Source organism: Pollicipes pollicipes, unplaced genomic scaffold, assembly GCF_011947565.3.
Source record: "Pollicipes pollicipes isolate AB1234 unplaced genomic scaffold, Ppol_2.1 Scaffold_3087;HRSCAF=3621_pilon_pilon_pilon, whole genome shotgun sequence".
Lineage (NCBI taxonomy): Eukaryota > Metazoa > Arthropoda > Thecostraca > Pollicipedomorpha > Pollicipedidae > Pollicipes > Pollicipes pollicipes.
The window spans coordinates 42,061,876-42,086,305 of NW_023596225.1; the positions used below are offsets into that span (position 1 = coordinate 42,061,876).

Genomic DNA, 24,430 nt, shown 5'->3' on the forward strand with positions numbered 1-24,430 from the left:
GTCAAAACACACCTCCTTTGTTATGCTTGGATTACTCTGATTCAGCTACCCAACATTGCAGTCAATCACGCCCAAATTTTACCAATTGCAGTTGTTTATTCAAATTTTGGTTCCGTTTTGAAAGCGGTTGGTACGCGTTGAGGACGGGTATAGGCATAGCTTACCATAACGATTACGGCGGCTGGCAAGGGGTCCCGGTCCCGAAAAAGAAATCTCCCGATTCTGCACGCCATGAACCCGCTCCGTGTTTTATGAGCCGTGGTTCGGATCATCGGGCGGCGCCCCGTGCCAAGCCGGGCCGCTACGTCCGGAGAAAGTGTCCGTGGGCCGTGCCCACGCGCCAGCGGCGCGCCGACCCCGCCGTGGCGGCCGGTTTCTCCGGGCGGAGCGAGGACTTGGCAGAGGTGAGCCGCTGACCCGGCCTGTCGCCAGTCAGCGTCGAGCCCGTGTGCGAGCGCCACCCGCGCCGGACGACCGGACAGCGAGCGCCCAGCAGCGGCGTCCGTCTGCGTGTGGAGGCGCCCCGAATCGCCGAGAAATCCGGCTGGGTCCTGTCGCGGTGGCCATGCCGCCTAACTCAGCGCGTTGCTCTGTGACGGTCTGGGCGTTGCTGCTGTCGGTGGCCGCAGTGCCGCCGGCGCACGGGCAGCGCGTGGTGGCCGGCGGCCGGCTCCTCTTCCCTGCCGCCGAGCCCGCCGCGCTGGCCCCCGCGCCCGCCAGCCTGGTCTTCACGCCGAGTCGGCAGGCGGCGTCGGCCGCGGCCGGCCGCCTGTCGCGCCTGCAGGCGTACCTGCGGGAGGTGCGCCTGCGGCAGGCGGCCGGCCACGCCTGGCAGGCGGAGCGCGCCGCCGCCGCCGTGCGCGCCGGCCTCGGGCGGCAGGGGCGCGTCGCAGCCGCCCTGCCGCCGGCCCGGCTCGGACCCCGCCCGCTGGTAGGGGTCCTGCCGGCCGGTGACGCTCCCAGCTCGCCGCTCACCGGCCGGGCCAGCATGGACTCCGTGGCGACGCGCCGGTCCGACGCCGGACTCGACCCGCCGGACTCGGCGGCGCCGAACGCGGACTCCGCGCCCAGCCAGACGCGACTGAGACTCGGCCTGCTGCGGGCGGCGGCGGGCGGAGCCGGCCCCGAGACCGCGGCTGGCGATGCTGCCCTCAGGATGCAGCTGCCGCTGGTCGGTGACGGATCTGTGGATCTCGTCGGACTTGGATCGGCGCAGGGCGGCTCACTGGAGCTGGACGGGCTCGACGATGCAGTTGGCAGTTTTGCTGACCTGGAGGAGCCGGCGGACGAGTGGTTGGATGACGCGGATGCGGTGCGCTCGGCGTATGCGCCGTCAGGTTATCGCACGGGTCGGAAGCTGGAGGATGCTGCTGCTTTCGCTCTGAATGAGGTGGAGACAGACGAGAGTGCATCCGAATACCTGGCGGAGCTGAAGAGGGTGGACAATGATCTGGTTTACCTGCCCGGGCTGAACGTGGTGGCCGGCGAACCAAAAACTCAGGGCGCGGATAATGGTGCGTCCACTGATGGCAAAATAGCAAAACTGGTATACGTCTATATCGTGGGAGCTGATGGAGGAATCATCGATCTGTACGCTCCAGACAGGACAGCTGAGCGTCTCAGCCGAGTAGAGGGAGTTGAGTATCCAGATATTAGCGACAGCGCTCGTGAGAATTTGAACGAAGCCGAAGTGAGATCAGCTGTGGACAGCACCGCTCAGGAATCTGAGAACGCGGGCGGCGCAGCTGCAGGAGAAACTGAGCTGGACAGCGCAGACGATACTGTGAATTTGGCCGCGTCAGGGGGCGGATACACGATTGTGGACAGTCTGCCTGACGCTAGTGTGGACGTGTCCACCGCCAGCGGTGGAGATGTGAGCCTGGGCGGGTCAGGCAGAGGTCACACAGACCCAGGCCGAGCCGACGCCTCTGCAGCCCTCACCACGACCGCCGACGGCTTCTACAACCCGGCCACCTCAGACAGCGGGTACCCAGACCTGGACACCAGCGGGGACTTCGCGCGCCTCGCCGCGGCGGCCGGAGGAGCTGAAGGCGCGGCCACGGCCGGCCGAGGGCCTGATCGGGCTCGAGGCGGCCGGGCAGTCCCGTTCGAGCGCGCCGCCGGAGAGCGCGGCATCTTCTTCTTTCCCGGAAACGTCATCCATTCGTTTGGCATCGAGCCAAGCTCGGCCGGTAAGGGGCACATCGGTTTGCATCACGCCGGGAGTGCGGATCCTGGAGCCTTTCACTCCATTCTCGTGCATGGTGAAACCGGCTCCTAGCTGCTGTGAAAAATCTTACTCATGCGCAGCTGTCATGTGACGGCTACTGTATCAATGAAATCCTTATCCTGATGACAACATCGGGGAGGTGAGATACCGAGCAAAACAGCACGTGCGTGTGGGTATCAGTGAAAATGTGTAGATGTTGTTTATTCACGTTACTAACGGCACCGTACAATAAGCCCATGCTTTTAAATGAGGGACCTCTCTCACAGGTGAGGGCGCTACTGTTCCGTTTTCACCAACTACGTGTCCGAATACCGGTGGAGTGGGTCACGGCCAGCTGGCGTCACTCCAGCGATATTGGGATTGCGCTGGTGCTGTCACCGCCGTGGCCTCAGTCCTGCCGGTGATGGTCTCCCAGCCGCGGACGGGTTGCTGTCCAGTCTGAGCAGTTATGTTCAACTGGTGTTAAGAGCCTCAGTGTCCCCAGGTCCGCCGGTGATGGTCTCCCAGCCACGGCCCGGCGTGCCGTCCAGTCTGAGCAGTTATGTTCAGCTGGTGTTAAGAGTCCTCCGTGTCCCCAAGTCCACCGGTGATGGTCTCCGGCCCAGGCGCTTGTGCCGTCCAGTCCGAGCAGTTATGTTCAACTGGTGTTAAGAGTCCTCTGTGTCCCCAGGTCCCAGCCACGGCCCGGCGTGCCGTCCAGTCTGAGCAGTTATGTTCAGCTGGTGTTAAGAGTCCTCCGTGTCCCCAAGTCCACCGGTGATGGTCTCCGGCCCAGGCGCTTGTGCCGTCCAGCCTGAGCAGTTATGTTCAACTGGTGTTAAGAGTCCTCTGTGTCCCCAGGTCCACCGGTGATGGTCTCCCAGCCACGGCCCGGCGTGCCGTCCAGCCTGAGCAGCGGCGTCAACCAGTCGACACCGATCGCTTCACTCCTGGCTTTGTCGCAGACCGAACAGCCTTCGACAGAGGCATCTATCGGCCAGTCTGGACAGCCTGTAGCAGCAGTCGCCTTCGGTCAGCGGCCGCTGATCCAGACTGAAGCCGGGGACAGGCTGGACTCGGTCGACCCGCTGCAGACCTCGGCTGGAACTCTGTCCAACTCGGTGACGCTGGCCGGCGCACCTCCAAGCCCCTCCGCAAGTCGCGCCCCCATTCTGTTCTTCGGGAGCTCCTCACAGCCCGTCCCACCCAGCGAGCCGTTCAAATTCACCCCATCTCGCTCGCAACCTCCGGCATCCGCCCCTGTCTTCCCGTCTTCGGCTCCGTCCGTCGACCCGCCGCCGCGCCCGTTCGTGTTCTCGCCGAGCCGGCCGGCACCTCCGCCGCCACCCCCGAGCCGGCCGGACCCGCCGCCGCCGCCGCCGCCCAGCCGGCCGACGGCGGCGGCGACCGTGGACGACGGCCGTTGCCAGCCGGAGCCGAACTGCGCACAGGTCAGCCGGCGGCGGCGGGGCTGCCGGGCCTCCGCTGACTGTCCGGCGCCGCAGCGCTGCTGCTACAGCGCCTGCCTGGGCGTCTCCGTGTGTCAGGAAGGCACGCACCGGGACCGTGTGGCGGCGCTCTCGGCGCTGGCCAAGGTCGTGCTGCCCTGACCGCCACCCGCGCCGCCGCTGCTCCGCCGGTGCCACCCGTGACGGACGTCTGTGCCGTGCGTGCGCTCGCGGAAGCGTCGACAGGGTGCAAACGTGGTAGGGCGCGGCGCGTCTTCCACACCGTTTGTGGACAAGAGGGTGCCGGCCTGCAACCACCGCCAGCTCATGAATATGCGGCGTCGACCGGCCTTACAGGCTGTTTGAAGTCGGTCATTGTCTCTCGGTGCACTGCACGTGAACGTATCTTTATGGCGGGCCTACGATTGTAAGCGGATCCTTAATGCGGCTGCTGCCACGGGATATGTGCGCACGATCAGGAATGCGGTCGAAATGATTTGTCTGAGAACGGATTGGACTTCATTACGAGCAGCCTTATGGTGAGGAATACCGCTCTCGCGCCGTTGCAGATTGCATGTGCGATGTTTGCACTTGTGTTGTGATACGAAGTCTCAGCTGTTGAACAGCTCATAGGCACTTTCCATGACGTTTATTTTATTCATGCGAAGCTTCCGACGTTAACGCTGGGTCGGGATGATCACTGTCAAAATGGCCCGAAGCCTCATTGAACACTGAACTGGAAATAGATGTGTTAAGTGATGGGTTCAGAGGTCTCGCAACACGCTCTGCGTAAGCCATCCAGGATTACTTTAAAACACCGTGTTCGTAATTACCACGCTGAGGGTGTAATTAGCCGTCCCGAACAGCTGAAACACTCAACGCTAAACGCATGGCGTTTGATCGACAGTGAGCAGTTTCATAGCCCACATGCACCATCCCATACTGACGGTAGGTTCTCAGCCTTCCTATGGGTTTCACTACGTCCGGTGACATCTTTAGCGACTGATCAGCATGGATGGCAGCAACTCAAGCCTGTGTGAGGGTATAGTTTCGTCACATCTGCATCCAATGACTCCAGTGTTCGTATCCCAGGCGGCAAGTACCTTTACCTAAAATGGTGACAGCACGATGCAATTGGGATGCATGACCAAATATTACCGAATCTTATGGCGAATACAACATTCCCTCGCTGCATCTTCGGTCTGCCCCGTGCTCATTTTTGTCAGATCATCATTGGCACCGGGAGTCTCTCAGCTTGATGAAGAGTATCGATTAGCGGGGTGCATAGCGTTGTCGTATGGCTACTAAAGCCACGACGACCGAGGGAACTGGCGAACGTTGTTACACCATATGCCGCTGCTGAGTAAAATCAAAACTAGAACACGGTCCGGCACCGTGTACCGTCTGGTCAATGATGGCGTCCGCACCATTCCGGGTGAGCGCGCAGAAACAAGACAAAGTCGTTTTCAGGTCCGGGTCGGCCGGTGCTCCTATTTGCATAGACTTCTCTGCAGCTGGGCTGTATTAGCTCAACACAGCGAACGACTGTTAATACTTTCCAACAGTTAGCCAGTGCCGGGCATCCGGAAACGACGCCTGACTGGCAGATCATTAGCGAAACGAAGCAAGCGCTCGACACGCCCCCCCCCCCCCCCCCTCGCGGCAGCACGCCGCCACTCCGGCCATCAGCGCCGCGCGCGCCCAGTCCCACACCGGAGCTGCGGTCCCTCGGCGGAGGTCCGCTCTCCCCGGGCGCCGCGCAGCACACCAGCAGTCCAGCACCAGAGATCCGGCAGGGCGAGGCGATAGCACTCCGCAGCGGTCCGGAGCGGCGGCTAGCCCTTGGTCTGCGTCTGTCGCAGCAGCTGCTGCAGCTTGCTCACCTCCTCCCGGCTGGCCTCCTGCTTGGCCTCCAGGTCCTTGAGCAGGTCGTCGTGCCGCTTCCTGCGCGGGGACACCACCAGCTGAATCATGGCTCAACACAGCGAACATGGAGTCATGGCCCGTGTTGCCCGACGACAGCACGGGCCGGCGCCACGCCAACAGTCCGCAAAACAAATAAGTTCTACGGCGCGCAGAACGGACACCGCGGTCTCGGCGTATGAGTGCGTAAATGGTGGTACATGACTCGGAACTGATGACCATGCATGTTATGCTGACGCTAAAATGCCACAAACACTTTAAGATGCAACGTTGTAGCAGCATGAATAGCGTCACAGCACAGCTTGGGCCAGGGACGTGAGAAGCCCACCAGTGGTACCATGCAAGACAGCTGGTTATTGCGCACAATACCCTTTAACTACGGGTTCATGCTTGCAACAATTCACACGGACGTGACATTTGCGAACCGGCAACAACGCCGATCCCAAAACAGCACTGTCCTGTTCTAAGCCTTATTTGCCACGTCAACTACGAGTTCGACGGAAACCGTACAGCTTAGGGCGCGTTCGGCCCGCAGCTAATTCCCGATAACTATCCGGATTGTTGGAAAATTATCCGGAATAGCGGTTGGCATTGGTATTGCGCACGAGGAGAATCTCGGATGATTTTTAGAGCATGGAAGCGTGGTATCTTCTAGAACGCCTGACCTTCGGCTATGATGCCGCATGCGGGTATTAGTCACGGACCTGCCCAGCATAAAGGGGGAGTCCCTGTGGAGGACTTTCAAAGATTCGTTAAATCTTTAAAATAAATTCGTTAAAAAAAGAAAAGAAAGACTCGTTAAATAATTTTCCCTTGGTCGAGCATGGCCTTAATACGACCCACAGAGCACAGGTCAAGACCACCGCAGTGCTGTCGCGAGCGAAGCAACGCACAGTTCGCCCTTGATGTAGTCGAGGCGCTTGGAGACGTTCTGCACGGCCTCGTCCGGGTCCTGCTTCACCAGAACAGGGCCGATCAGCTTGTAGACTCGGGCCCCCTCCTCCAGCAGAGCCATCTCCTGCGGACGCCAAGGCACTAGCGTCAGCAGCTGGCACTGTCTTCTGTGCAGTGGGTGCAGTCTTCATGTTTGTGGCAGGTAGTTAAAGGTGTGCAAATACATGTGCTTTGTGAATGAGAAGTATTAGCATAAGTATATGAGGCTCTGAATGATCATCAATCTGATCAGCTGAAAATACAAACACTCCTGTAAAATTATGTAATCATGCAAAGGCAAGTGCAATGTCTTGAAAGGTAACAAAAGTGGTGAATAAACAAAACTTAAGGTGATACATTGCAGAGCAGCAAATGCAGGAGACTGCTACATATTGCTGTAGACACATTATGATCCCAGAAAACAACACCCAGATACATTGGATGGGTGTACAACATGCCAATCCCTACACTGGCCAACTATCTTAAATGTGATGGGTGTTTGTGCTTGACATGCTTTGACCTTTCTGTGCAGCATCACTGCCAGATTGTACATTGTATTCCTGCACTGCTTCATTGATGACAGGATGAATAGTCATGCATTCATGGGTACACCTAAAGCAAAACTATAACAACAACAAAATGTCAACAAAACCCAGTTGCAAACACAGTGCTTACCTCTTTGACCAGAGCATTTTCATTCATTTGGCCATCAAGGGTTTGACGAGCAGCCAAGGCTTTTTGAAGATCTGAAACAACAAAATAATGGAACGTGTGTGACATGCTTTAGTACAACAACCGTGGTAGTCTGCCTTGATGGCTCGTTTGGTGGGGCTGTGATGAGCTGCAGTCAGTGGCAACACCAGGCAACTGTGATGTAAGAGGACAGGATCAGCTGTGTCCAGAGTTGCAGCACACAGAGCTTTCACCTCTTAATTCTGTCACAGACATGGAATTTCACAACTTTATGATTTTGTGACATCAGAAGGTTGATCTTGGCAAACTTGACCACTGACTGCACAGGCCATCACTGGTGAGTGAATTAAGACAGGAGTCCAGATAGGTCCTGAGCCATAGCTAAAAATGCAAAATGCACAGCACATCCAGTGTAGTAGCCACAACCGGAACACAACTTCAGCACATGTACATCATAAATCTGAGCATTTGAGGTTATGTGCATGGTCACCACCAGTTACAAATTAAGTGAAGTCCATGTTTCAAGGAACCATACCGCAAGGAGAAGTCCATATGAAAATGATGTGAACACATTTGAACATAACAATAATGACATAAAATTAAGAAATTTCAGCTGACCTACACTTAATGCAAGCAAGCATAAGGTCAATTGCACTGATTTCTCCCAGATGTCCAGTGCACTGGACAGAACAGATTTTTTGCTTACTGGGTTCTACCAAAACCAACTGCATCACCCAGACTGAAATGCCAGCAACAATAGCAAATGGCAACACCACCACAAAAACATAAAACTGTACCTACCTTTCTGCAACAGCTTGTACTTCTCAACCTCTGCATGAAATTTTTTCTGTATCGCTTCTGTCATTTTTAAAGCAAATGAACGGCCTGGCAGCTGCCAAAAATACCGAAAACTACGCAATTCCAATGCTCAAAAACTACGTCAATGGCAAGTATGCCTTCCTAATGTTTCGCAGTGCCCAAGTTCCAAGCCAATGTACTCTAACGGCGTTACCAGGGCAGTAGAACACTTCGCTACTTTCTTGTTTTCAGGTCGCCCCAACGTTCACAATCGATGTCCCGAAGGGCGGTGACCAAAGCCCTAGAACAGAGGCGGCGACACGAGGACCCAGGGTGCCCGCAGGTGCACGGGGTCTAAACTGTACACCAAGTAATGGCGCAATGGTGACAGAAAGTGTGTTCGAAGACCATTGGTTGATAATGAAACTAGTATCTGATTGGTTAAATTTGGCTAATATTCAGCTGTTTGGCCTACGCGAATAGCGCTTTTTCGCGACATTTACGGTGAGTTGGTGCGGCGTAGACGTATGGGTTTGTACGTCCGGTCTGCGCCCTGTTGATTACATGCGTTCATCAGTAGATTGTTTAGGACGGAACGCAGGGACGGGGTGTTTGCATCGATAACGTTGGTAGGTCCGTGCGTGTGCGAATCATGTCCTATCATTGTTTCAAAATATCTGTGGCAATCAAATGAGAGGGGTCGGACACCATGGCCCTCCCACATTTTCAGAAGTTTGCATTACCAAACAGTGGTTGAGCACCTACGCTTCAGTCTGTAAAAATAAGCACTGCACAGGACGTCCATCAATACACTGAGCCTAGTGCTTGGCTGTGCATTACTGAGGACAGGCCAGATCATGATACATTTTCAACTTTTTCTGTGTAAACAAGTTTTTTGGAGCAATTTAGCATAAACTATGTCCACATCATAATGCCCTGAAACATTGGCAGTCCATGAGCTTGGATTGGCAGTGACCATGCACTTGTGAAAGTTATGAAATGCCATGATGCCATGCATGACATGTATAACATATGTCTGTGCAGTCTGGCCTGTGCACTGGGATAGGATACAGTAGTTCATAACTGGTTTTAACCCCCAACTGTTCACAGTGCCCATTTGCCAGAAGAAATAACTGTTAAATATTACACCTTGTGGCTTAATTCCTCCAATTTGTTGTGTTTGATGCCTGCTCCTGATGTCTGCCATGCCCATTTGTTGTTTGTTACCTAGATACCAGTCTGCAAAAGGTGGCAGACTTTAACAAGAATTGGGGCTGAGAAACAGGCTGCCCCAAATAAGGCAGCCTGCTGTAGGGATTTTTATAAGAAATGAAATATAAGAAATGAAATGCATAGAAACAAATGAAATAAGATGTAAGAAAAAAAGATGACAAAGATTCCCTGATGATATGATTTGATCTCTTAGCTACCAATAACCTCTGCTGCTTTATTCAGGAAGGGTCAAAATGACATTCAATTTTCTGGCCATTGTTATGCATGAGGTTTTTATTTAATATAGCATACAAACAGTGTAGAAAAGTGCATCAAGCATATCACAATTTAAATGTTAAAAGCTCATAACTGTAGAGCTGCCACACTGTTTTTTTTGTTGTCTTTCTGGGAATCATCTGTTTGCAGTTGTTTTTTATTCAGAGCAACCAGTGGAACCTGGAAAAAATACAAAAGCTTTCCCCTGGCACATTACTTTTCTGTGAAAGAACTTGAGTTGCATTGGTGGATCTCTAGGTATAGGGGTTGTGGGAGCAACTACTTACAGGACCAAACAGGATAATATTGCAGCAGCTCAGCCAACTATGTTAAATTTGTTACAAGTGTGGCACATTGGGTCTTTGAGCTGCCCATGCCATAATGTATAGTCACTCATTTGTTTTGATGCACTGTGGTATGTTTCCGCTTCCATCTGACATTTTGCCAAGTTTGATGCTTTGAAGTACTACTATCCCAAAATAAGATGACTTGCTCTTATTCAGGCATCTCTGCCCAAAAACTTTCAACACCTGCCCAGATATGAATCTTGCCCCAGCACTGCCCCAATGCAGTGCCATCAAAATCAGTTGTTCTGCAGACTGACCTAGATGGGTGTTAAGTACGCACAACAAATACCTAAAGATATATTTTGCAGCTATTAACATCTGCATGGCAAGTGTTGTACTCAGGTAGCTTCACAAGTTCACCTCATTACTGGCTATATTCTGTGCATAGCATGTGCACTGCATATTGTTGGGTTTTTATTCATTGGTGGCCATGTTAGAATGTAAACCTTGTGAACATTTCCCCCATGGCATCAACTGTACTTTGTAGGTACCAGATGGTTCAGTATTGGTCCCTGGGCTAGGAGTTGGTGCCATTCAGCACAAGAATGTAGTTGGAAGTGGTTGAAAGATAACACCAGAATAATCTCTGCCATCTTTATCAAAGGGGGGGGGGGGGCAGAGCACAGAAGAGAAGAGGAGCTTAACATTCCCTTTAAATGTGGGAATCACAAACTTTCTCATCACATCCAAGTTTTGCACCTGCATACAAAAAATCTGTTTTTGGAGCATTGGTACCAGCTGTTGTGCCATAGCTGGAATCAGAATAAGTGTGTCAAAATCATTTGTGAACAATGAACTTCCCACTTTCTTGGCACATGCATGATTGAGCCCTGCCGCCAAGTTGGTATGCAACAGCTTTATAAGAGTTACCACTGAGTAAAGGGCATCTGGATTTCAACTGCCTTATTGTTCCTGTTAATGCAAAATCTATCCATGTTTGCAGTATTGCAGGCAATTAAATCACAATTATGATGGTCGTGAATTGCTTTTGCTCATGGCAAATTTCCCACTAATTCCTGTTTGCATAGTGCAATTTGTCTAGCATGAATAGTTTGTGTGTGTGAACCTTGTGGTCACTGCGGCAAATGTTCAGTTGAGAAAATGTTCTTGAGTCAAGTGCTAATTAGCTGAATGTTGATTTGCTGCATGCTTAGGGATCAAAATAATACATTACATTACATCACATTATTATTTACATTGCATTACATTACATTACATTACATAATTATTACATTACATTACATTGCATACAGAGGTTCATCAGTGTGGCCTGTGGACGTTTTTGCACCATCTTCCTATGAGGGGAGACCTCAGCCCCCTCCCCCTTCCCCCGAAGATCTTGTGTCAAAAACCAAGCAAGCTAGAGCCAGGGGGTGGATAGGTCAGTTTGAAAAGCTTGTCCAACTGCATCAGATCAGTGTGGGCAACTGTGTGTAAACTGCATCAGAGAAGGCTCAGGTGACTTCACATGCCAAATCAGGTCTACCCTCCTGGTTCTGCAAGAATAAGTTATGCTGCAGCACAGAAAAAGGCATTGCATAGCTTTTAAAAGTCTGTCAGATGTTATCTAGTGGGTACTGGCAGATGTGGCTTGTGATGTGTTGTGTCAGGCCAGAGGGTAGAAGGTTTTTTCAATTGACCCGATCAGCTACATCAATAACTAAGTGGGCCAAACCATGCTGAATTACTCTATGTCCTCAGAGATATTGATTACACCTAACGACAATACTATCAATGTGTAGTATGGTGCACGGACCATCCATTTTGGTGTGCAGGTGTCATCACCTTACGGGGTTCTGATTATCCAATTCACATGTCAGCAAAATGGTTCTGCGATTTAACCATTCGGCGAATTTACGGTGGTCTTATTACCACTGCTCGTGAAATTCAGGTTTCAAAAGAGAGGCATTTGGTTGTTCGACGATCCGCTGATTTTCCATTCGGCTAATTGTCATCCGCCTACATTCCATTTCCGCATGTTGGCATTCAGCCAGTTAGCACCGCGATTAATTTGCGTTGCAACTTATTTGCATTTCGACAATTTTCTCGTCCTCAAAAAGACGTGCCGTTAAGATGGCTTCCGTCTTTTAGTCGGTTTGGCTTAACATGGCGCCAAGAACCATTAGAGTTTTCACAATTGGTGAAATAACATTCAGCTGCGCGAGATTTGACAATTTTTCTCAGAATAAAAATGCATAAGAATGAAAAGGGCTACAGGATACCAAGTGTGGTACGTGGTACGGAATGGTCGTGACGCTACCATTTATGCGCTCAGGTTGCGGACTAACAGTTCATGGCGAATTTTCTGTGCATTCTTCGCCCGATATTTCTGTATTTTCCCACATACATTTGGGGGGGGGGGGGTCTCAAATCAGCATTGGTTGGCTCGGTCCTCCCCAAAAGTATGTTAAGTGACGCCTTTGTTAATGAAGATAAAAACTAAGCTCTGTGATCAATGAAGCTCTTGGCATATGCTTTGCATGAAGCCATGTGGATTTTATCTTCATTCTGTTAATGTCGTCCGACTTTTTCCAGGTAAATGTACCAGAGACCAAATGAGAAATTGTTTGCGCACCATGGAGCTCTCACACGTTGAGCTGTGTGCATCATAGAGCGGCCAGCCAACCCAGCCATGGCCATGGCCCGGGTCAAGAACGACCTGTCGGATGGCAGTGGCTGGGAGAAGTTCTGCGAGACCCAGGCGAGGTCGGCGGCGCTGGACTTCGCCGAGGCGTTCCGCCGCTTCGTCACCGACAACTCCACCGGCCAGAACTGCGTGCCGTTCTCGCACAAGGACTTCATGAAGAAGTTCCTCGAGAGCTTCCAGGAGAACTTCGAGCGCGAGATCCGCAAGTGCAACCACCTGAACGGCTACGCGGCCAACAACTGCTCCAGCTCGTTCAGCCAGGAGCAGCTGTGCGACAGTCACGAGGGCGAGGTGACGGCGGCCAAGCCGCCCGGCCGCAGCCTGCTGCAGCGGCTCGGCTCCTTCAAGCAGCTGACGCTGAAGAAAGGGCGCAGCGTGTTCCACAAGCAGCACTCGGACGAGGTGGAGCTGTCGCCGCACCGCGGCCGGGCGCGCAGCGACAAGCTGCGTGGCAAGCTCTCCAAGATCGTGGTGGAGATCAAATACCAGGGCATCGTCAACTTCCTGACGGGCGACAATCTGGACGTGTGGAGCCGGTGCCGGCTGGCGCTGGTCCGCACAGGCGCCGGCTACCTGCTCGAGTTCTTCACACCGCCCAAGGTGGGTCCAAGGCGGCCTCCGGCGGCGGGGGGAGCTGCAAGTGGAGAAGGACTACACACCACAGCAGCAGCTTATGTCAGTCCTTCAATGGCGCCTAGGGATGCTCCTTGGTAGCAAGCGGGTAGGCCTGATGAGTCAGATGTGATGGACCCAGCAGGCTGGGCTCTGGGTTTAGTGAACAGGCAGCAGGCTTATATGTAAATGTTCCGTTTGGCCTGAAAGGGCAGTACAGATGGGTTGTGTGTGTGGGGGGGGGGGGGGGGGGGGAGATAATTTTCTATTGTCGGGTGCCCAGAACTGGGGAGTTGGTCGGTACTATGACCAGCGAGAACGTAAATGCGCTGCTGCGAGATGGCCCTTGATTCCGATTTCCGGGATATTGCAGCTCCCAGTCCTCACCATGACGTTGGGCTCGCAGAGATCACATGCAGTTCTCCTGTGCACTCTCAAACCAAGCCTTAGGGCATTCATTTTTATATGCAAATTGAACATGTGTTTTGGTCATCGTTGGGAACATGGGCGTTTCATGCCAACACCTTTATTACTCGCCAGTTCCTGAGGATATCGCTACCATTTTCCGTGCGTTGTTTCCGCCTGGATTATGTCCTCAAAGCCCGTGAGCGTAAACTGCACACGTTGTTTTACGGTCCATGTGCGGAGACGGCCACGGCTGTACAGGCACATCCAAGGTGCCTTTTCGTGTCACACGCAACGCGCTCCATGTTTGAACTCCGTGCTCGGACGCGTACCGTCCGGCAGGCGCTGAAGCCGAAGAGTGGCGTGTTCTGCTTCCTGATCACGGAGGCGCGGGAGACGACGGCGCTGGAGATGCCTGACCGCGAGAACACGTTCGTGCTGCGCGTGAGTGCTGGCCGCGCGGCGGCCCCAGCCGACGCCCCATCCGGCTGAGTGGCGGGGGTGGTATTGACAGGGCTCGACTCGTCACTCCTGTGCAATGGCAGATGCCCATTGTGTGGGGAGGAGAGAACGAGTGGATGCCGAGCGCAATCCTTTCATTAGGACGCGCTCTTGTCTTTCCCAGCCGTTGTGTGGCGTCGCTGCGTGTAGCGGGCGATTCGATGTCATTTCCCCTAAAAGTGGCTGTAAACAGGCACTCACTTGGCATGTGCTGCACGTGCGCAATGTACCTACCGGGCGGCAAATCGACATTTTCAGCCGTAGGCGGGATCGTAGCCGAGTTGTGTCGTAGACAACCGCCTCATGCCACGCTGGCGCGATTGGCGATCGGCTCTTGTGTTGGCGCCTACCCGTACCCTGACCCACCCCACTGCCCGCGGCCGGGGCGTCCGGCGGCTACCACGCCAGCTCGCCAGCGTCACCGCCCCCTGTCGGCAGGCCGAGAACGGGCTGGAGTACGTCATCGAGGCGCACGGTGCCCGGGACATGAAGACGTGGCTGTCGGTGATCCGGGCCAGTATGCGGCCCGAGAGCACCGGCGGGGAGCCGTCCGAATCCATCAGGTCAGCGGCGACGGCCGGATCTCGACCGTCACCGTCCGGGGCGTCGCCCTCGCCCGGCGCCGGCGGCGGGGTCACGTCCCGTGGGGGCAGGCCAGGGGAAACCGAGCGAGCAACAGGCGTCAGGAGGCCGCTGGCTCAGTGGCGGGGATGTACGTCAGGGCAAGGATCGGCTATGGCTATGAGACTCGAAGGTGGAAATGCCCTGTGCGCCGGGTGGTCCTCCGTGTGGTCGTCACCTCCGTGCTAGATCTGATGGTGTTCTCACTTCGTTTTTGTGGCTGCTTGCCCTCTGCTTCTGTATCTGATTTGTGGTCTGATGTCATCGTGCGTCGTCTCATCGTGCGTGATCTACTTTATCATCTGTGACAGTGTGACCCATGTGTCCGTCAGCCTGCCTCACAGTGTGACCCGTATGTCCGTCAGCCTGCCTCACAGTGTGACCCATGTGTCCGTCAGCCTGCCTCACAGTGTGACGCGTGTGCCCGTCAGCCTGCCTCACAGTGTGACCCGTGTGTCCGTCAGCTTGCCTCACAGCCTGACCTCGTCGGACGCGGCGCTGCTGGAGCGGCCTCTGGGCTCGCACCGGCGGCCCGACCTCTCGCACGAGGAGGGCGGCCCACCGGAGCTGCCGCCGCGGCTGGCGGAACGCCAGCTGGAGGGGCGCCGCAGCGTGCGCGCCGCTGGCGCCGCCGACGTCGCGCCCCGCCCGCCAGAGGATGGTGAGTTCGCCGGTAGATGGCGCTGGGTGTCATGCACGGTGCTGGAAAGATGTTCAGGCGGGTCCGAGAGTGACGGATCGGTGGTCAGGCTCTGGACGGATATTACGTGAAAGAGTTCATGCGCTCGACGGTGTGTGCAGTGTGTGTTCAGCCTGCTCAGAAGACAAAAGGCGCAGCTGATGCATGGATCACAGTTTCTGTTGACATCTGTACCGCCCGCTGAACTCGCCCCGGTCCGCGCCGAGGGTGCCCGGCCTTTTGGCAGTTAGTTGTGATGCCGTACGTTGGAGATGAGCCGCAAAAGTGGACCGGAGCGCTTAAATAGAAGTGACGTCGTCATGCCCTCAGCACACGCCTGCACTGACAGCCATGGGGCACAAGCCGATCATGCAGCGTGCCGCCGTTTCCACGGTGTAGCGCGTGTCTCCGCCTGCTCTGATCGCTTCGTTACGCGTCCCTGCCGTCGCCACGCTGACACGCGCGCACCGGTGCAGGCGTGGTGGACGCGTACGGCGAGCTGCACGACTACCCGTGGTTCCACGGCACGCTGGCCCGCTCGGACGCCGCCCAGCTGGTGCTGCAGGAGGCCCAGCTGGGCCACGGCACCTTCCTCGTGCGACAGTCCGAGACCAGGGTCGGCGACTACGTGCTCACCTTCAACTGCCAGGGACGGCCCAAGGTGCGCATCCAGCCCGCCAGCTGGGCACGGGCACGCGCGTAGCGCTTCTTGAACTAGATGTCGGCGCGCCGTAGAGCACCCTGCAGTGTATGGTTGTGGTGCCCTGCGTGAGATGACGGTGCCGTCTTATCCGCGACGCATTTGACGTGTCGTTTCCTCGTGCGGTGACAGATTCTTCAGAGATTGAATCGCGCATGCTGAAATGGAGCGGCGGCCGTGCGTTTGTTGTTGCAGCGATGTTGCGAACGTGTCGAGTAAGAGCCGCAGACTTGTCCAACGATGGGCTGATCGGGCACGTGCTATCCATCTCGTGCCGGCGGGGGCATCAACTTCACCGCCCGGTCTGGTGCCCGACGTCTAGCCCTCCTGCCCGTCAGTCACCGCTCCTTACTGACATCCCCCGCCCCCTCCCCCTCCCGACAGCACCTGCGACTCACCATCTCGCAAGAGCGCCAGTGTCGCGTGCAGCACCTCTGGTTCAACTCGGTGTTCACCATGCTGGAGCACTTCCGCCTGCACCCCATCCCGCTGGAGTCGGGCGGCAGCAGCGACGTGACACTGGGCGAGTTCGTGCTGGTGCCGCGCCGCGCTGCCGACGCGGCCGGCGCCGGCGGCGAGCCCCGCCCGCGCCGCGCGCCCAGCGTGCCCGACCTCACCGAGGTCAGTGGGGGGGGGGGGGGGGTCATCCGGCGCCCCGCTGCGGACGGCCCGCACTCGGGGGGGGGGGGGGGGAGGGAGTGCTGGCTGTGGTGCGCCGCGTGGGGCTTGGTCGTGATCTGCTGGTGAGTGGATGGCGCCGGAGCTCGCCTTTTGTGATAGTTCTGTTTGTCTGACTGGGAAAGACCCACGCGAATTATCTCGCGCGTAAATTGCTTGCTATGTCCATGTTACAGTCCATGGCGAAGGGGTTATTTCGTTTTTTTCTGGCGTAAATTGAAACAAAATTACTGATCCTTTTGTTAATGATTTTTTCATCGCGTTAAGCTTCAACGCAATTAGCCGTTATTTTGTCGGACAGTTGTGCGTAGGTGTTCGATGGTTAGCAGTTGTCTGGTCCATTGCGCGGTATAGCACGAAGCCGAGTGTAGTCGTGAGGTTGTCTCCTGGTCCAGGCATCCCCTCGCCGTGCCGTGGCTGTGGTCCCTCTGACGGCTGGCGTGCGGTCCAGGTGCGGACGTACGGCGGCTCGGTGCGGCTCCGCTGCGGCTCGCTGGAGCGGCTGGAGCAGCAGGCCGGCCAGGGCAAGCGCGCCGTCGACAACCCCTACTCGTTCGTGTGAGCTGCCTGAGGAGCCCGCGCCGCCGCCGCCGTCGCTCGCTAGTCAGTCTCGGGCCGGGGCACGTCCGGATTGGCGCGGCCGCCCGCGCGCCGCGCGATGGCGCCGCTGGGCCGTTCTCGGCCACCGCCTGCGCAGTCACGTGACGCGCCGCGTCGAGTCGCATGACCCGGCTCGGCGCCGCATTTTGGGAGCTGTGGTACGACGGGCATTGCCGCCGCTGTTCGTGTCGTGTTCCAGCGCGTCGCCGGGCGTCGGTGCGGTGGCCCCGCGCGCGCGCTTGTGTTCCGCCGCCGGCTCGCAGACGCGCCCGCCGCGTGTAAGACATTTGTTCTTAGCTGTGTCGAATTGCCATAATAATGCCTCTGACAAAGTTCCGCCGATCTTGGTACACATGACCGATCAAAGGGTCCGAGCCGGATCCGTTTTGCCGTTGTCTGCCGCGCGCCGCTGCCGGCACCCGTGTGTCGCGAAGCCCGCCTTGCTTGTGTGAGAGTCGGCCGCTGCTGCGGGATGTGCGCTGGGCCGGGCGCCGTGGCGAAATTGCAGTATTTTTGCAGTATTGGCCGCCGACCTGATGCTCTCGCCGCCCTCCGTACAACTATAATGCTCAGTGCCAACGCCGCCCGCTCCCGTGCTGTGTATGCCGCGTGTGCTGCGCCTGTGGACCGGCTGCGCTTCTCAGGGCTCGTCAGTGGCGGCCTGTCGCCGGCCTCTTTTCACAAAGACGTTCGTTTCTGCGTGTGTGGATCCTGGGGTGCCGCCCGCCCGGGCGGGGTGGGTGGTGGCCGAACCGGACGGCGTGAGGGGTGCGTCCCCGGAGCGCGCCTGGGGGAGGGGCAGTTGGGGGAAGACCGATGATGGGGCACCGAAGATGTCAGATGGTCTGAAGACGACTCGGGGAATACGTGGCATTCTTGAAGCCGGTCTGTGGGAGGGGCTGTTCACTTGCAGGGAGAGAATTTTATGGCGTTGGCATGTTCCCCACTCCCACCCCCCATCCACCCACTGCTGGTCCAGCGAGGCGTATCGGCTTGAACGTATTTTGAGTGGCCGCCGTGGCGTTCGTTGTACTCTTGTTTCATTTGACTCCATGACAGGCGATTTTCTCATGTTGTAACTGGACTCTACTCCCAGATGACGCACGGAATCTTGATGCTTATTACTCGTGGTGCGTTATTCGCCGCCTGGAGGTTGCGTCACTTTCGCGGGGTTGGTCACCAAAGCCGTCGTGTTGCGCGTTACGTTGTGTGCCGCAGCGCGCCCAACACATGACGTTATGAGGCATTGCTGTCACGTGATCGCTCGGCCAGTTTGGTGTTGTCTCGTGCCTGTCGTGGACTCGGACCGGCGCGCCCGGCCCACATGCTCCCCTTCGACTGGTGGCATACATTTGTGATATTTTGTTGGGTCTGATACGGTCCGTAGCGTAGAAGCGCACCGATCGGCAGGACACGCGGACGTTTCGTGCCGCCCGTGTCACAAGTATTGACGTTGCCGCTCGTGCTCGCATTGCCTAGACGTATCTGTTCAGCGACACACAAACTTTCAGCGGCGATGTTTATTCCAGCGCGCTGGCTGGATGTGCTTGTTTGGATGACATTTTCATTCTATGTGAAGTGGAATATATGCGATTGCTCGTTATCGCAGAAATACATCAGATCCTCTGGAAAGATCTGTGCCAAGGTGTGGGTGCTTTTTTATCGGGTCCTGTGTTCACCAGGTTTGAGAGCTGGATTCGATTTGGTGATCCCTGCCAAACCCTTTGGAGTTGACAGAAAACACCTGTCGCAAATCGTGTCGCTATCATGTTATCATAAACATAGAAGAAACAGGACGAACAGAGTGGGACGCGGACCGCACAGGCCCTTGAGACAGAGTGCCATCGGACGTCTGGGGAAAACACGGCATTAGGATGTCAACCCCACCGAGATTTCCGTCGGTGGACCATCGAGCAGGGGGCCCCCACCCTCACGGGTGCCCACCGCACGCTTCTGGTAACATAAAGGTCAAATGAAGTTCTGTGTCGTGCAGAAATTCGCAAAATCAGAGTAATTCACAATTCTCCGCTCCAAGTGTTGGCAGCGGATCGACATGGTAGCGTAATAGCTCCACCTGCTCCACCTCTATTTTGTAATTTGCCCGCCTGAATGGGCTGCGCCAATCGGCGACAATCTCGTCACGCCTGTGCCCGGCTATTCCCCGACTGGCTTTGGCTTTGCTCTAGTATCATTACTTTCGCTACGACATAGTGTTCGCGCGCCCCGGGTTTGTACGCTTATCGTGGTTTGAGCCGATGTTGGATTTGCTTGTGCTGTTGTGAGAGTCTTCGTGTAAGGCCCGACTGTGTGCAGGGATGAGGTACTTTGTGACAATCAGATCCACTGCCTAAAATTGAGCCCATTTAGAATTGATGCTGCGTCCAATATGTTTGTTCTTATGAATTTCAGAAATGCGTACATCTCTTGGCAGAAAAATGACATTCTTTAATGCTTGGGTTGTGGTATACATATGCCACCTCATGATAAAAAAGCATTGTACATCAATTGTCGTGTGTAAGGCAAAACATATTGTAATTAATTGTAAAACAGGTCATCTAAACTCTTACCTTGGAACTTAAATAACTACTAAGGCAAATATCTGAGTGCCGCAAACACTCAGCAACCACGACCCCGGCGCCATTGCTACATGTGATCACAACATTACTGCACATCAAATGGTGATGCCTTTCAGCCAACATATATTACCTGTTCATTGTAGCTCAAGCTGGTGGTCAACCTCCCAGGGTGTACACTACATTTTTTAACTACCCAGGTATGTATTAGGCTTCATCCCCAATGGCTGTTTCTGACCCTCCTTGTGCTTGGTATCAATGGTGTATGTGCCACACTTCCTAAAACAGTCCAATACAACAATCTGTATCAAATGATACAGATTGCTTTGGGGAAGTATGGGGCCTATGCTGGCAATGTCTATTAATCAACAGGCTTTGGCTCCATCCTTAGATGCAGTTGTGACCATTAGGTATGCTGCATTTGATATATTAGTTAAGCTTTTGTGAAGAGTTGTTGAATCAGAATGCCCATCATATTTAGGAAGAGGAAACATTAAGATAAAAAATTCAGGCAAAATTGAAAAATATGCTTACAAAATGGGGTTAATTTTGAGCATCACTGTTCATTGAAGCCTTCATGTGGTGGTAGGCCTGTCAAGGTTGAACAAATATATTAGCATGATAACATTGAAAGTTTATCTTGTAATGCTCGGGATTGTACAAGAAAAGTTCTGAAAAATTTTCAGGCTCACAAAATGAAACATGAAGACCTCGACTGAAAGGCACAAACAATTTTTAGAAGCTCAGATATTTGCACCTTTATTCCACCATTATATCTACAAGACAAGAAAATGTGTGCATAAGGTAGAAAACTGCCAAATGTTTGTTGCATGGTCAACTTTTTGTTTTGTTCATTTCAGAAGTTACAGGATGCATGTGTTGTCAAACTATAGTGTTCTGCAACAAGCCTCTACTGTTAAAAGCAGATACTGAACATAAGCAAGCCACTGAAGACACGTAGGCAAAGAAGCAGGAAAATGTTAACCTCAACTTCACAGCTTATTAAACAGCTGTCAGATTTGGTAAGCACCAATGATGATAGTAATGCTGACTTGTTGAGCAACATGCAGCACTTTGATACAATGTGTCATCATGAGCTTCACAGCTTGGATTATTAATGTTTTATTCATTTTGGGAGCATTGTGTATAGCTATGACGTGGTTAAACGCAATATGTTCACCACAACACTGTAAACCAATAATTTTGTTCTAAGTCTGTTGTCATATGTCAACTTGTATCCACTGAAACGAATGTAGCATAAAATGTGGTTCAATATGGATGATTGCTGCCATGAGCACAGTTAAGACTGGGAAAATGTGAACAGTTTGGATTTAATGACTTTATTTCCAACAGTCCACATAGTTTCATGATGTAATGTGTCATTGTTGTCCTGATATCCGTGTTGCCTGGGCTGCACCAGTCTGTCTGCCTTGCACCTGGCCGGCCCTGCGACAGCGCCCAGTGTCCTGACCTCCGCGTGTACCGTGCAGGCGAGCCGTCTGCCCGCCCTGCGGCCGGCGGCTGGAGCCGAGGCGCGCGTGCTGGACACGTGCCGGGCGGCGCGGGCCGGCCTGCAGGAGCTGCAGCGCTGGCTGGCCGCGCGCCGCCAGCCGCCGCCGGCCGCCGTGACTGACGCCGTGGCCGCCATGCTGGCCGCTGCTCAGGAGATGGTCACCTCCGCCAACCAGGCCAGGGTGAGCCGGACGCGCCGGCGGCCGGGGGGGGGGGGGGGGGGGGGGGCTGGTACGCGGCAGGCGCCACCCAGCGCTCAGCCCAGCGCAGCCGACCTCGGTCTGGACGGGTGCTTTGTGACGCTACCGAGCTGCTGCGCCTCGGCCCAGCCGCTGTGACTGGAGTGTCCGTGCCCGTGTGCCCTTGAACCATGATGCAGTCTGTAGTCACTTGGTCGCATAGCGGCCACCGCGTGCGCGCGCGGTGCCGACGCCTTGTTTTCACGCCAGGGCGTCTACACTTAACCACGCCGCGCGTCACCGTAACGGCGGTGACGTCACCATACCCGCCGCGACATCACCGTAATTGCCGTGACATCGCCGACGGCCGGCAGTTCGACGCCGCGGACGGTGACGCCGCCGCGCGCCTGCTGGCGTCGGTGGCGACGCTGACGGACGCGATGGCGGCCGTACTCGCCTGGTGGGACGGGCTGGCGGCGGCGCCGCTGCAGGCCGCGCAGGATCAGGTGGCCGCCGCGCTGGCCGACCTGGGCCGCGCCACCAGCCTCCAGGGCCTGCAGCCCGCCGTCAAGGTGCGCAGCGCGTCGGCCTGGTTGACTTCTTCAGTCGTGTTTGAAAAGAAGAAGCTGACGCCGAAACGGGCCGTTTTCTGCCGTCGCGCCCTGCTTCATGTCTTTTTCTTCCACTCTTAAATGCTGGACTCCGCCAAAATGATGCACTCAATGGCGTTTAGTAATCCTGCTGTTTTCTATGATACAGGCAAATCGGAATGTACCGACAGATTTGTTGGTTTTCATCATTGACACCTCTTCGTCGCCTGTTACTTGTCGCGGCCACGGTCGGCTTCCGCTCGGGGTCTCCGTCTGGGCCGAGCCTCAGCTGACGGTACCTGACGTCGCCGCGGCCGCCAGGTGGCCGTCTCCGAGCTGCGCCGGTTCGTCGAGGTGTGCCAGCGGCTGGGCGGCGAGCTGGGCGCCGAGCGGGCGCGCCGCCAGCTGGCCGCCCAGCTGGGCCACCTGCAGCTGTGCGCCCAGCTGCTGCCGGCCGCCGCCGTCTGCCGGGTGGTGCACCCGCTCAGCGCCAGCGCCAAGGTGGGCGACCGGCGCGGCCGGCGGGCGGACCGGTCGGCTCCGGACCCTGTATGGGTCGGGAAGGGGAAGGGGGGCTCTCGTCAGGGAGCGTGATGTCACCTTGTGCCGAGTGTTCGCGCCATTTTGTACACATGGCGCGCTTAAATAGGTCATGGCCGTCGCCAGATATTGCTGCCAGGCCTGAGTGTTGTGTTACGGCTTTGGGTCCGAAGGAGTATCGCCTCTGCTAGGCACGCGGTTCTGTTGTATGTCTGGGAGGGGCGATGGAAATTGACAACTGCTTGAACATGGCCTTCAACGGCGCTGGATCGTGCCGCAACTGTAGCATTAGCGAGTGAGACGCGGCGCGCACGAGGCTCTCAGAGAAGCGCCGCGTGTCGTGAGCCTCGTACAGGTGCCGCCTGCGGTGCTGACCGGGCAGTTGGCCGCCGCCGTGAGCCTCGTACAGGTGCCGCCTGCGGCGCTGACCGGGCAGGGAGCCGCCGCCGTGAGCCTCGTACAGGTGCCGCCTGCGGCGCTGACCGGGCAGTTGGCCGCCGCCGTGAGCCTCGTACAGGTGCCGCCTGCGGTGCTGACCGGGCAGTTGGCCGCCGCCGTGAGCCTCGTACAGGTGCCGCCTGCGGTGCTGACCGGGCAGTTGGCCGCCGCCGTGAGCCTCGTACAGGTGCCGCCTGCGGCGCTGACCGGGCAGGGAGCCGCCGCCGTGAGCCTCGTACAGGTGCCGCCTGCGGCGCTGACCGGGCAGGGAGCCGCCGCCGTGAGCCCTGTGTGACGGCCGGCGCCGCGCCTGCCGGCAGCTGCCGCTCTCGGTGGCGGTACGCGGCGTGACCGAGTCGGCGGCGGAGGCGGCCGCACTTCTGACACAGCCGGAGCTGGCGCCGCGGCCGGCCGAGCAGGCCGGAGGACGGCGGCTTCGTGCGCAGCACCGACGCCCTGCTGCAGCTGCTGCAGCGCTGCCCGCAGGTGAGGCCCTCCGCTGCCGCCAGCCGCCGCGGCAGAGGCCCCGCTTACGTGCCCAGGCACTGTATGCGTGCGCTTGTTTATCACTAGTTTTGCATGGAGAGTCCAACTTTTGTCAGCACGCGTTTGCAAGCGTTTATTTGTGTAGCGTTTGTGTGCCGTCCCTGTGCAGCTAAAGCTTCGAGCAACTGCTTGTGAATGCCTACCAGCGGGGGATTTGACAACTTGCTAGTGGGCGGTAGCGGACGGCAACTGCCAATCGTGACCGGCGCCTGCGCGCCGCGCGCGGGCCGGCTCCACGCGAGCCCTGCGACTGACCATCCGGCCGCGTGCTCGGCAGGAGGGGTTCGCCGCGCAGGTGCAACGGCTGCTGGAGGATTTCCTGGCGCACGCGCTGGCCGTGTCACAGAGCGCGCCGGAGGAGGACGGCCGCCGCGTCACCCGCGCCTGCCAGCAGGTGGGCTCGGCCGGCGCCGCGGCGTGACAGGGGCTCCCCGCTGCAGGCGGCCCGCACGCCGTCTCCGGCCGGTATAGATGGTCTACGAGTGTGTTGTTAGCCTGTGCAGGGAGTGAGGGTGTATGTACTGCTTGCATGCGGGGGCGGTCTCAGGCAGTTGTGTGCAGTCTGTTTTCTGACACTTGTATGCAGCGTCGAGGCGTCCGCCTCCCGGGAGACGGCTCGGGCTCCAGTGAAGTGCGTGTGTGATGGGTCCGCCGCGCTATCATAACCAGTCTGTGCGGGTGCCGAACGCTTGTGTGCGGTGGCGTGTGGCCAAGGGTTTGATGGGACCGTGAGATGTTTCGGCAATGTCTTCCGTGGGTCCGCGGCGAGG

At 56.3% G+C, this 24,430-nt stretch overlaps 2 protein-coding genes and 1 long non-coding RNA gene across 3 annotated transcripts; 2 read left to right on the forward strand and 1 right to left on the reverse strand.

Moving 5' to 3' along the window:
• Nucleotides 1–5,161: 5,161 nt before the first annotated feature.
• Nucleotides 5,162–8,371, reverse strand: Pfdn6 (prefoldin 6). Its single transcript, XM_037213275.1, has 4 exons — nt 8,008–8,371; nt 7,189–7,259; nt 6,474–6,598; nt 5,162–5,601 (listed from the first exon to the last, which is right to left on the reverse strand). The coding sequence occupies exons 1-4, from the start codon at nt 8,069–8,071 to the stop codon at nt 5,493–5,495; spliced, it is 369 nt and encodes a 122-aa protein (XP_037069170.1). The 5' UTR covers nt 8,072–8,371; the 3' UTR covers nt 5,162–5,492.
• Nucleotides 8,372–8,556: 185 nt separating this feature from the next.
• On the forward strand, nt 8,557–17,244 carry LOC119090191 (SH2B adapter protein 1). Its single transcript, XM_037212980.1, has 8 exons — nt 8,557–8,633; nt 12,375–13,086; nt 13,846–13,947; nt 14,443–14,567; nt 15,090–15,286; nt 15,781–15,965; nt 16,389–16,541; nt 17,194–17,244. The coding sequence occupies exons 2-8, from the start codon at nt 12,472–12,474 to the stop codon at nt 17,242–17,244; spliced, it is 1,428 nt and encodes a 475-aa protein (XP_037068875.1). The 5' UTR covers nt 8,557–8,633; nt 12,375–12,471.
• A 2,173-nt stretch (nt 17,245–19,417) lies between these two features.
• LOC119090721 (uncharacterized) lies at nt 19,418–21,388 on the forward strand. The gene is made up of 3 exons (XR_005093295.1): nt 19,418–19,509; nt 20,716–20,877; nt 21,346–21,388. It is a non-coding gene; the product is annotated as an uncharacterized LOC119090721 (long non-coding RNA).
• Nucleotides 21,389–24,430: the final 3,042 nt, after the last annotated feature.